Here is a 12,928-nt window from a genome sequence, read left to right as displayed (position 1 = left end):
GGAGCCGTCTGCTGTGGCTAACACTGTGTGCCCACTATTAAAAGAAAATGAATATTCACTGTTCCCCACAGGCATGTGGCGCACTGAATATTCATTCTTCTTAATAGCGCGCACAGTGTCAGCTGCTGAATTCCTGCAGTGGCTGTGGCTAACAGTGTGCCCGCTATTAAAGAGAATTAATATTCACTACTCCCCACACCCATGGGCGTCGGGAGTAGTGAATATTCTTTCTCTTTAGTAGCGGGCACACGTGATCACCCGGCCCCTGCAAGAGCGGTGGCTGCAGCTGACACTGTGCGTGCGCTATTAAGGAGAATGAATATTCAGTGGTCCACACGCACATATTCACTGCTCCCCATGCCAGGACTATTTCGGCAGCTGACCTCAGCGTGTGAGGATGCATGGCTGTGACATCATGCTACTTACACGGTGAGATCAGCTGCTGACTGTAGAACAGGACGCAGCACTGGAGCAAGTTTGGTGAGTAGAATCCTTTATTTTTTTTTGTGTGATGGGGATGGGGGTGCCATGCATAACAGGATGGAGGTGGAGATGGGGGTGCCATCAGGGCCGGCTCCAGGTTTCCGTGGGCCCTGGGCGATGGTGTCAGTGGGCCCTTTTAACACATACCACAATTCATGATGCTCAGATAGGGCAGAGAAATCTAGGTATACAAGACAGGGCCCAGGCTGTCCCCTCATCCTTCACATATGCAGACATGCGCACACACAGTACTCAAACATGCACGCACAGTACGCAGACATTTTTCGCACACGCACAGTACGCAGACATTTTTCGCACACGCACAGTACGCAGACCTTTTTCGCACACGCACAGTACGCAGACCTTTTTCGCACACGCACAGTACGCAGACCTTTTTCGCACACGCACAGTACGCAGACCTTTTTCGCACACGCACAGTACGCAGACCTTTTTCGCACACGCACAGTACGCAGACCTTTTTCGCACACGCACAGTACGCAGACCTTTTTCGCACACGCACAGTACGCAGACCTTTTTCGCACACGCACAGTACGCAGACCTTTTTCGCACACGCACAGTACGCAGACCTTTTTCGCACACGCACAGTACGCAGACCTTTTTCGCACACGCACAGTACGCAGACCTTTTTCGCACACGCACAGTACGCAGACCTTTTTCGCACACGCACAGTACGCAGACCTTTTTCGCACACGCACAGTACGCAGACCTTTTTCGCACACGCACAGTACGCAGACCTTTTTCGCACACGCACAGTACGCAGACCTTTTTCGCACACGCACAGTACGCAGACCTTTTTCGCACACGCACAGTACGCAGACCTTTTTCGCACACGCACAGTACGCAGACCTTTTTCGCACACGCACAGTACGCAGACCTTTTTCGCACACGCACAGTACGCAGACATGCGTATGCACAGTACGGAGACATGCGTGCGCACACGCACAGTACGGAGACTTGCACGCACAGTAGGAAGACATGCGCACGCAGCGGCCCAGACATGCGCACGCAGCGGCCCAGACATGCGCACGCAGCGGCCCAGACATGCGCACGCAGCACCGCAGCGGCCCAGACATGCGCACGCATGTGGGTGAGGATACAGTAGGTGAGGATAGAGCTGGTCGTGCAGCGGTGTGGTGGATCAGTGGTTACTGCAGGTTGTAGGCTTGTCGGAAGAGGTGGGTCTTCAGGCTCCTTTTGAAGGTTTCCACGGTAGGCGAGAGTCTGACGTGTTGGGGTAGAGAGTTCCAGAGTAGGGGGGGAAGCACGGGAGAAATCTTGTATGCAATTGTGGGAGGAGGAGATAAGAGGGGAGTAGAGAAGGAGATCTTGTGAGGATCGGAGGTTGCGTGCGGGTATGTAACGGGAGACTAGGTCAGAGATATATGGAGAAGATAGGTTGTGAATGGCTTTGTATGTCATGGTTAGGATTTTGAACTGGACTCTCTGAGCAATGGGGAGCCAGTGAAGAGATTGACAGAGAGGAGAGGCCGGGGAATAGCGGGGCGACAGGTGGATTAGTCGGGCAGCAGAGTTTAGGATGGATTGGAGGGGTGCAAGAGTGTTGGAAGGGAGGTCACAGAGCAGGAGGTTGCAGTAGTCAAGGCGGGAGATGATGAGGGCCTGCACTAGTGTTTTTGCAGATTCATGGTTGAGGAATGTGCTGATCCGGGAGATATTTTTGAGTTGTAGTCGGCAGGAAGTGGAAAGGGCTTGGATATGTGGTTTGAAGGAGAGTTCAGAGTCCAGGGTTACCCCAAGGCAGCGAGCTTGATGGACTGGGGAGAGTGGACAGCCATTGACGTTGATAGATAGGTCAGTTGGGGGGGGGTGTGAATGAGATGGCGGAAAGATGATGAATTCTGTTTTGTCCATGTTAAGTTTTAGAAATCTAGCAGAGAAGAAGGATGAAATAGCAGACAGACATTGTGGGATTTTGGTTAGTAAGGAGGTGATATCAGGTCCAGACAGGTAGATCTGTGTGTCGTCAGCATAGAGGTGATAATGAAAGCCATGAGACTCTATGAGCTGTCCCAGGCCTAAGGTGTAGATGGAGAAGAGCAGGGGTCCTAGAACTGAACCTTGGGGGATACCGACAGATAGGGGGCGAGATAAGGAGGTGGTGTGTGAGTGGGAGACACTGAATGTCCTGTCTGTTAGGTATGAGGAGATCCAGGATAGGGCCAAGTCTGTGATGCCGAGAGATGAGAGTTTGTAGTAAGAGGGAATGGTCCACTGTGTCGACAGCAGATAACAGGTCTAGGAGGAGGAGGACAGAGTAGTGTCGTTTAGATTTGGCCGTTAGTAGGTTGTTGGTGACTTTAGTCAGTGCAGTTTCAGTAGAATGGTGCGGTCGGAAACCAGATTGTAGGCGGTCGAAGAGGGAGCAGGAGGAGAGGTGGGAGGACAGCTCAGAATGGACGTTTTGTTCCAGTAGTTTTGAGGCATAGGGAAGAAGTGATATGGGGCGATAGCTAGTCAGAGAGGATGGGTTAAGGGAGGGCTTTTTGAGGATGGGTGTGATTGAGGAATGTTTGAAGCATGAGGGGAAGACACCAGTTGTTAATGACAGGTTGAAGAGGTGGGCTAGGGCTGGGATGAAGATAGTGGTAAGGTTTGAGATGAGGATCGGACAGGAGTGGGTCAACTTTACAGGTGGTGAGGTGTGATTTGGAGAGTGAAGAGGAAAGTTGATCTTCCGTAATGGTGGAGAAGGTGGTTTTGGAGGAGGAGGGTTGAGTAGGTGTGGGGAGGGGCTGTGGGGGCTTTGGGCAAAAGCTTTGTCTGATGGTGTCAATCTTCTGCTTGAAGAATGAGGCAAAGTCTTCCGCTGAAATAAGAGGAGAGGGAGGAGGCACTGGGGGACGGAGGAGAGAATTGAAGGTGTTGAATAGTTGTTTGGGGTTGTGAGACAGGGAGGATATGAGATGCGAAGTATGTTTGTTTTGTTGCAGTGAGTGTGGACTTGAAGGAAGTGAGGGACTGTTTAAATGCGATGAAGTGCTCATTGGAGTGGGACCTTTTCCATCTACGCTCAGCAACCCTGGAGGCCCGTCCCAGTTCTTTAGTTAGGCTGGTGTATCAGGGTTGTCTGTTGATTGTGAGAGCTTTGGTATGTGTGAGGTGGGCGGCCGAATCGAGAGCTGCAGCTGTTGTATAAAGTGGCAGCAACATCTGCATCATGTAAGGAACTAATGTCTGTAAGAGGGAGTAGGGATTCAGAGAGTGAGTGTAGGTCAAGGTGTTTGAGATTTTTGCGACGGTATGCAAGTTTGTGGAGTGGGGATTGTTGCCCTGGAGAGGAGAGGGTAGAGAATGTAAGTAGGTTGTGGTCAGAGAGCAGGAGAGATGAGTTAGAGAGGTTAGATAGGGAACAGAGGCGGGTGAAGATGATGTCCAGTGTGGCTGTCTTTGAGGGTGGGTGTGGAAGACCACTGCGTAAGACCGAAGGAGGAAGTGAGGGATAGAAGCTTAGTGGCAGCTGAGGGGGAAGTGTCAATGGGGATGTTAAAGTCGCCTATGAGGATAGTGGGGATGTCAACGGAGAGGAAATGAAGTAACCAAGTGGTGAAGTGGTCAGAGAAAGTGGTGGTTGATCCTGGGGGGCGGTAAATGACAGCCGGTTGGAGGGGGGAGTAGATGCGCACGCAGTGCACTTCAAAAGAGGGGAGAGTAATGGAGGGCAGCAGTGGGATATGGGTGAAGGAGCAGTTATCTGAGAGGAGGAAACCTATTCCTCCACCATGCTTGCCAGTGGGGCAGGGGACACACATGACCTCATATAGGCAGTCCAGAATTGTTTAAAGGCATAGTAATCTTAGTGTATGTACACTTTGGACTTTGCAGTAAGTAATAAAAATGCCTTAAAACATTCCCTCTCTCATTATTCTGGCATTTGGCATATATTAAAATTATCCTAATCCTAATTGACCTCAAACGGGAAAGGTTTATTCTGATTTCATGTCAGATATTGAGAAAACCTGCATATGTGTCTTTTTATATAGTGTATGTAAACTACTGGTTTCACCTGTATTAGATTCACTTGTCCTGACATTGTCAAAGCTCATATGACTTTATTTAGCCCCTGAATCGTGGATTTCATGCTTACGAAGGCCAGTTTTATTCCCTGTTCCTTGTTCACTATGGCAAAGACAAGTGACTTGTGTGAGCATACCAGAAATGCTATTCTCACCATTCATAAGCATTCTAAAGCGTATAAGACTGTCTCCAAAGACCTTGGCATCTAAGCTTCAACAGTTCATAATTGTATCAACTACTTTCCTAACTACACATGGAACTCTCAAGAAACTTTCAGGAGGTGGGGGGAAAGTGGAAAATTGAGTAATCTAAGAAAGTTGGTTTTGATCTCTGGCTGGCAAAGAAACCATGAACACCATCCAAAGAACTTTCAACCAGTTCCATACGCTGCACACTGAATAACAGGGCTCTATGGGTAACTGAGCTATGCCAAAAGTTACATACACCAACCACAATCCATCTGGGAAAATGTTCTGTGGAAAGATGAAACAAGAAAAATAGTGCTCTTTGCCAATCCAAGCTTGCGGTGTTTATAGGGGATAAAATGAAACATAAAGAAAAATACACCCTATAGCTACACTGAAACATAGTTGGGGATCCATACTTTTGTGGGCTGTTTGTTACCTATAGGACTGTGAAACTTTTAAACATGTTACAGGAACAATGGAATCAAAGGATTATCATAGCATTTTAGGCTATGTGCAGACGATGCAGAAATGCTGCATATTTTTTACGCTTCTCCCTGGCAGGAGAAACTCATGCGTTTTTTACATGCGTTTTTCCTGCCAGGTAGAAGCGTTTGTCAAGCGTTCTTCACTTGCATTTCCGCATGCGGGTTGTCAAGCACTTTCCAAGCGATTTTAGCATCACTTGGAAAAGTGCTTGACATCTTGTTCACATTATATAAATCCATGCAACCGGCATTGATTTATAGTAGTGTGACCAAGTTAGTTAAAAAAAAAAAAGAATAAGAATGGTAAAAAATAAAGTTTATACTCCCCTTCCGATGTCCTCCCGGTGTTTTGTCCACTCCGTCCGGTGTCTTGCATTGCTCGCGGTGGTGTGAAGGACCTGCGGTGACGTCATTGAGTCATGTGATGGGTCACATGACTCAATGACCTCATGGCAGGTCCTTCACAGCAGCGCGAGCAATGCAAAACACCGGGAGGACATTGGAAGGTGAGTATAAACTTTATTTTTTATTTTTAATTCTTTTTTTTTTTTTACAGTTTCTATGGTACCCAGGTCTGGATGAGAGTCTCCTCTCCTCCAGACTTGGGTACCATCCGCATATAGAAACGCATATTATCCGTGTGTACAAATGTACAGTCGCGGTTTCTATGCGTTTCAATGCAAGTCAATGGCGGCGATTACGCTGCGTTTCCGCAAAATTAATGGACATGCTGCGGATTTTTGAGCGCAGCATAAACGCTGCGGAAGAATCCGCAGCATGGGCATTGACATTGGGGACCATGGGGGGCGGATTACCAAGCGTTTCCCAAGCGTTTATGCTGCGGAAATTCCGCAGCATAAACGCTTGGAAAACGCATAGTGGGCACACAGCCTTAGAGTGAAATGAGCTTCTAAGTGTAAGAAATCCAGGTTTGAGTTCAGTAAATCGAGTCTTCCAGGAGGATAGTTACCATACGCACACATCCAAAAGTACAGTATAGGTGTAGGGAATATGGATTCCACAACCCAAACCCCAAACTTTTTATATCTGCATGTAGCTTTTACAAATACAAGCTCATCAATACCAGTCCGTTCGTCTGTTACAGAGAAATCAGTGTTTGGATTGTTGCGCTCATTAGACTATAGATCTGAAGTGTAGATCTGAAGCCTGTGTCACTCCAGCCCTATTCTCTGACCAGCGCTGCCTCCTTTTGCTTGACTGATGGCTTCTTTGCCTGAAGTCACACAGCTTAAAGGCTGTCAGTCAAGCAGAAAGATGTGTTGCTGGGCGGGCAATAGATCTGGAGTGAAGGAGGCTTAAGATTTTGCTTAACCATTTGCATATCAATTCAAATGCAGATTTCTCCATAATTGTGGCACAGACTAGCCATGTAACTAGCCATGGACTCTCTGCAAACATTCAAGAGCTTTAAAGAATTACAGTGGAAGCAACTACCAGGAAACAAGTGCAAGAAGTTCACAGATGGCTACAAAAAATATTTGGATGCTTTCATTTTTGCCACAGGTTGTGCAATCAAGTTTTAGTACGTGGGTGTCTTTAATCCTGCCCATGTCACGCACTATGGTTTTTTTTTTATTCTAATGATGCATTGTTGGTAAATATCTACTTATTTTTTTTAATATATTGGGATACCGGGTTTTTTTTAATAAAAAAATCAAGTGTGCCAATAATGTTGATCTCCACTGTATTTGTATTAGCTGTCAGCAGTGATTGACAAGCTCTGTATACACATCTACCCATCAATCACTGGTGAGTGCAGCAGAGTGAGCGCTCTACTCATAAGTACTATGGACTAGTCCACTATATTCTTCGCTTTCTCCTTCTAACCAAATGGCACAATATTGTTTAAGCTAATAGGAGAGCAGACCTGTCCCTGTAAGATGCTGTCCTATAGAATATTTAGGTTATATCTAAATACATATTTTATTGTCATGCCAGTCGTTGCTTTCTAGTGCACCATATATGATTTTTTTTTTTTTTTTTTTTTAGGCCATTAATGATGCTTATGGAGACCATTTGCTAGCAAGACACCACTATGAACAGGCTGGCCTTATCTTTGCTCGCTGTGGAAGTCTTGAGAAGGCTCTTGATGCTTTTGTTGCATGTAGTTGTTGGCAGCATATCTTATCCACAGCTTCCCAATTGCAATATTCTGAGGACAAACTGGCTACTTTGGCTAGGAATATATCAGGTGAGTGGCAGACTGGTCTGCTGGGGCATGTGTACTTTCATTCACATTAGGAAACATTGCTTCTATATAATGCTTAGCAATTAGATGGCTTGGTTTTTACAAAGGTATATTTGTTTCCTCTCCAGGCAAACTGGTGGAGCAGAGGAAGCATGGGAACGCTGCTGTGCTACTAGAACAGTATGCTGCGGTATTATTGAGTTTCTTACCATCTGCCTTTTTCTTTTCAGCTACTTGTAATTTCAAATTGTGTTGAAATGTTTATTCTGAAGATATGTTCAAGATAATCAGTGCTGCTTCAATGATATAGTTGTTGAAAAAGCATTAAAAAGTTAATTGATGTGATTTCATGCAGCAGCATAAAGAATAGACAGATACCAATTTTTGATGACTAGAAATGCTAACATTCAGGGTATGTGCCCACGTTGCAGAAATGAAGCAGAAAATTTCTCTGCTTTGCTAGGATGAGACTAGCACAAGTCATCTTAAAAAGTGCCCATCCCAGGCCATCTTTTATAATATAGGACTGTGGGAAGAAAATGATATGCCAGAAACTCTTAAAACCATATCAAAGTATAAATAAATAACCATTCACTAATGTAAAACCCCATCAAGCACTCCCAGTAATGAAAGTCTCTTGAATGATTGAGTTATTCTAGTTCCTGCAACATGGTGCAGTTATCTCCACTATGATTGACGGGAGGCAGGGTACTGTCTGCCTAACAATGCCAAATGTATTTTTTAGGATTATGAAGAGGCAATTATTTTACTGCTGGAAGGAGCTCTTTGGGAAGATTCCTTGCGTTTGGTAAGACATTTTTGATTGATTTTTGTGAACTCCTTTGTTAAGAATATAAAACCATAGAACATCCGTAACTTTACATTTAATATAACCTAGATCAGAAGTTGTTGTTTTTTTTTCATTTTGCTGCATTCCTTTGTGTTTCTTGTCTGTTCAGTCTCTGTTACTACTGGATACAACGTTAACACGTGTATATACTGATTTCCATACAATTTTTAAGATGGTTTATCATGGTTCAGATGATGCTGGAACCATGTGGAAAGTGGGAACAGGGGAGCAAAGTGGAAAAGGCACTGTGACCCTAAAACGCTTTCTTCAGTTTATAGCATTACTTGTAAGAGACTAAAGGTGCACTCGTATCTGTGATAATCTATGGGACAATTACTTAGAATAATTTTAGGGATTTATTAAAAGTTTTATTTTAAGAGTTTCCTCTTGGCTGATTTATATTATAATCTATGGGGCCATTCACGTGTCTGTGATTTTTCGCGAGAGGAGCAGTCCGCAGAAAATCGTGGAGACGTGTCCGATTTTGATCCCATGGTGCAAATTTATAGGTCAGTGAAAAGATTTTCTAGACTAACATAATGGAGAAGGTGTAGAAACTTTTTTTTTTTCTCTCCATGTACAAGAAAAACTGCTGACACTCTGATCAAACTGATCAACGTCTGATAAGAATAACCAGTCGGTTTTTTTCATATGTGGAAAAATCAGATGTGTGAAGAGCCCTCCGTCTGTTTACACAGGCAGACCGCACTTCAGATGTGCACTGAGCAATCTGTAGTAGATTATTGTGAATCTTGCATTCCTATTAATGCTCATTCCCCATAATTGTGCTATGTAAACAGACTTTGAGTTCATTATTTCGTAACTTAAAATTACTAGTGGATTGTTAGAGATATATTTAGAAGTGATCCCTACTAGATGGAGATAGGGGGCTGTATGTTCTCTGGACGCCGCTAAGGCGTTCAATTCTGTTGAGTGGGAATATTCATGGGCGGTATTGGAAAAGTTTGGTATAGGACCTAGTTTTATTTCATGGGTTCAATTGCTGTATGGTAGGCTGGTGGCTAGATTACGGGTAAATGGACACCTCTCCCCAGCTTTTGGACTGAGTAGAGGTACACGGCAGGGGTACCCATTGTCCCTCCCGGTTATCAGGGAGCATCCAGGAATAGTTGGGTATCGTAGAGGGAATAGTGAAGAGAAGGTCGCATTATACGCTGACGACACTTTTTATTATTTCTGGCCAAAACTTCTGAGTCCCTTCCTATAGCAATGGAAACGATAGAAACATTTGGAAAATACTCTGGTCTGAAGATAAACTGGGGCAAATCAGTCATACTTCCTTTGGATAATACAGATGAGAATGCTTCCCACTACATTAACTAGGGTTTACACGTGGTATCGGAGTTTAAATATTTAGGCATCAATATATCGGCAAAAATAAATGATTATGAGAAGTTGAATCTTGACCCAGTCTTAATTAAATTTAGAGGTAAACTAGGCGCCTGGTCTAAGTTACTGTTGTCGGTTGTGGGCCGTGCTAACCTGGTCAAAATGATCTGGATGCCACAATTGCTGTATGTTCTACACAACTCCCCAATATGGGTAAATTGGAGGTTTTTCTTTAAAGTCAGTCAGGAGTTTAGAAAATTAATATGGGCAACCAGACTCCGAGAATTAAACTGGAAACATTGCAAAGAAACAAAACAATGGGGAGGTCTTGCGGTTCCTAACCCATGGGTATATTATGTAGCATCTCAGCTTCAACATATTCGAGTATGGGACCGACCCTGGGGCGTATGTTGCTACAGCATTATTTCCAATCAGATAAACTCTATGAGGTATTGGAGGCGCATAAGTTTGGGACACTTGGAGGCAAAATACTGACTATGCTGTTATGCCACAAACTTTGAGGGACTGTGAAAAAATTACGGTATAAGGAATAGAAGGTGTTTCACAATTTACTTCATTATGAAACACTCCATGGCTTCCCAATCTATACCAACTGGTGGGATTTGGCTCCTGGAGCTCCAAGGGTTTAAACAGACTTAATCAAGTGCTGATAGGTGATATGATTAAGGAATTCTCACAGCTGCAAAATGAATATGGGTTACCTCACTCTAAGTTCTATAAAGATTTACAATTTAGGCACGCATATCAGGGGGAAGGCATTGTTCTGGAAGGAGGGGGGTACCCCGAAACTCAATAATACAGAGAATAGATAATCTACACAGTGCTCGTGGACTGATCTCATTACTTTATAACATTCTCTTAGACATTATATTGACAAACCAGCCTATACGAGTGAAAGAGAAATGGGAGAGTGTAATGGGACCCATAGAGGAAAATCACTGATCAGATATACTGGAAAGAGTTCCAAACTGTCTTTAAGTGAATCCCATAGACTGTCCCATATATATGTGATTCACCAGGTATACAGGACACCTCAATTCTTATTTCGCATAGGATTTTGTTAAAGTCCCCACTGTCCTAGATGCAAAACTAACATAGCAGATATGCTTCATATGATGTGGAACTGTCCTAACTTGGTGCCCTTTTGGAAGAGTGTTGTAGCAATGATTAACAGGGTTTATTCAATTGACGTAGAGCTTTCACCATTAGTGTGTATACCAGGATATTGTCACGACACAGCTGTCGGGTGACTGAGGATCAGGGGCTCCTACCCTGACCCTAACACTAGGGGGCGCCCTAGCTTGCCCTATTCCACTGGTTCCCTTGAAGGTGAGGATACCGTGGCCTCCGCCCTCGCCCTAACTCCTGAAATAGCCCTCCGCTTGATCTCCTTCCCCCACCCGGGGAAGAGGGGCGCTACTGTGTACCGAAGTACACCTACCCGACAAACAGGGCAACACAGACAGGGGTAAACAGAAAAACTCCAGGCACACAAAATATTCTCACACATATAACAGAGGGAAGCACCAAGGTGTGAAGGTAGGGGGAATAAAGCAAAATGGAGGAGGATAAGGAATAACCACGCATACAAACCAGGCAACAGTCACAAGTTATTCCTCCAACACTCCTTGTCATAGATCTCCTCACTCTCCTTAGCCATACAGCAAATGCTTGCTCTGACAAGGAACTGAGTCAGAGCCCAGATTATAAAGTGAGAGGGAGTGGTTAACCGAGCTCACAGGGAAATCCAAGATGGCCGCTTAACCCCTCTTCTGCCAAAAGAAACCAACACATTTAACATGAAGGAGAAGTGCTTCTTCTCACAGCAGAAGTAGAAGCCATCCGACGCTGAGGTCTTCTGGCTTCAAACTGTCGCGGTAACCCCGTGACAGATATGTTGAAGATCTGACTTTTGATGAGTACGGCAAAATTGCAGCTGCACATATGTTATATATGGCAAGAAAATTGATAGCCCAAAAATGGATAACAGATCAGGAGCCTACGATACCAGAATTTATTGATAAAGTTAACTGGCTAGTAAATTTCGAAAAAGGCATATACCTAAAAAAGATGCCATCTCTAAATTTGACAAGATTTGGGGTCTGTGGATTGATGGCTCTGGTTTGACATCTAGGGAATTGTGGAGATTTCGCCTTGCTTTGTTATTTTTATATGATGCCTCATATCAAAAAATGTTTTCAAATATTTTTGAAAATTAATAAGCATGTTATTAATACTTTCACAAGATATTTGTAATCGGATTGACTATTGTTACCATGTTCAAATATTTGTTCATCTAATTATGCTGGTTTTGCAGAGCCAAGATGTATAAATATCTCATGTTTAATGATTCTTAATGTTAAGGGGTGGAGAACTGTGTTTCTCCAATGTTTCCCTACTGATCCCTACTGACTTCAACTTATTCAACAGCACAGGGGCCATATACTGTGCTTTTCTAAGAGCCCCATTGTGTGTATGCTCCTGAATAGGAAATGCAGTTTCTTTTTCTGCCCTGTTTTGTCAGTTTTTTTTGTGATATTTGCTCTTAAAGGGTATCTGTCTGTATGGTCATGAAGGTCATCGAAAGTTTAAAATGATACTTTGACATCTAGTATGCGATATTTTATTCTACAGAAATCTACACTTTTTTTCTTAAAACATGTATATGAGCTGTTAAGATCTCTGGCAGGACATAGATATCTCTGAGAATCTGCCTCCAGAGCTTATTTTACATGAAAGGAGGTGTTGCTGTTGTGAAGGATGTAATGACTGACCTTCTACTCTCCTGATCTCAGTGCAGAGCTGTGTATGATTATAACTAGCACAGTACAGCCGAGTTGCTGAACTTTGTCTCATTACAAACACATCTGCAGCAGCAGTTGTCCTCTCTCAATCCTGTAAGCTGCAGAGCTTTGCCTGACTACAACTAACACTTACAGTATTTAGCTTTCATCTCACAGGCAGCCAGTGTGGGAGCAAATGGTACAGCTGAGCTGACAGCACTATGAGAGGAGAGCTACAACTGCAGAGGTGTTTGTAATTAGACAGTCTTTACATGTCTCACACTGGTAACTCCTCATTTTATTTAAAATAAGCTATAGAGGCAGATTCTTAAACAGATCTGTATCCCACCCAGAGATCTTAACTGTTCATTTACATATTAAGAAAAACATGGATTTCTCTGGAAGAATATAACTTCGGATTGCAGATATCAAGGTATCATTTTATTCATCTTTCTATGCCCAAGTAGATAGATCTGTCTTACTGACAGATTCCTTATAACACC

The 12,928-nt window shown here is 43.9% G+C and overlaps 1 protein-coding gene across 1 annotated transcript in view; it reads left to right on the top strand.

Annotated features, from left to right (window-relative positions):
* The window catches only part of ELP1 (elongator acetyltransferase complex subunit 1), a 128,468-nt gene that overhangs the window by 85,659 nt on the left and 29,881 nt on the right, over positions 1 to 12,928 (top strand). Inside the window, exons 28-30 of the mRNA XM_073636918.1 lie at positions 7,223 to 7,424; positions 7,550 to 7,611; positions 8,167 to 8,229. Of these exons, the coding sequence (XP_073493019.1) occupies positions 7,223 to 7,424; positions 7,550 to 7,611; positions 8,167 to 8,229 (327 nt within the window). The remainder of the gene's footprint in view (positions 1 to 7,222; positions 7,425 to 7,549; positions 7,612 to 8,166; positions 8,230 to 12,928) is intronic.

Source organism: Phyllobates terribilis, unplaced genomic scaffold (assembly GCF_046119375.1).
Source record: "Phyllobates terribilis strain yellow unplaced genomic scaffold, ASM4611937v1 Scaffold_1__5_contigs__length_1240528914, whole genome shotgun sequence".
In the NCBI taxonomy this organism is placed as follows: domain Eukaryota; kingdom Metazoa; phylum Chordata; class Amphibia; order Anura; family Dendrobatidae; genus Phyllobates; species Phyllobates terribilis.
The sequence above is the reverse complement of the archived record's forward strand: the minus strand, read 5'-3'. Positions and strand labels throughout refer to the sequence as shown.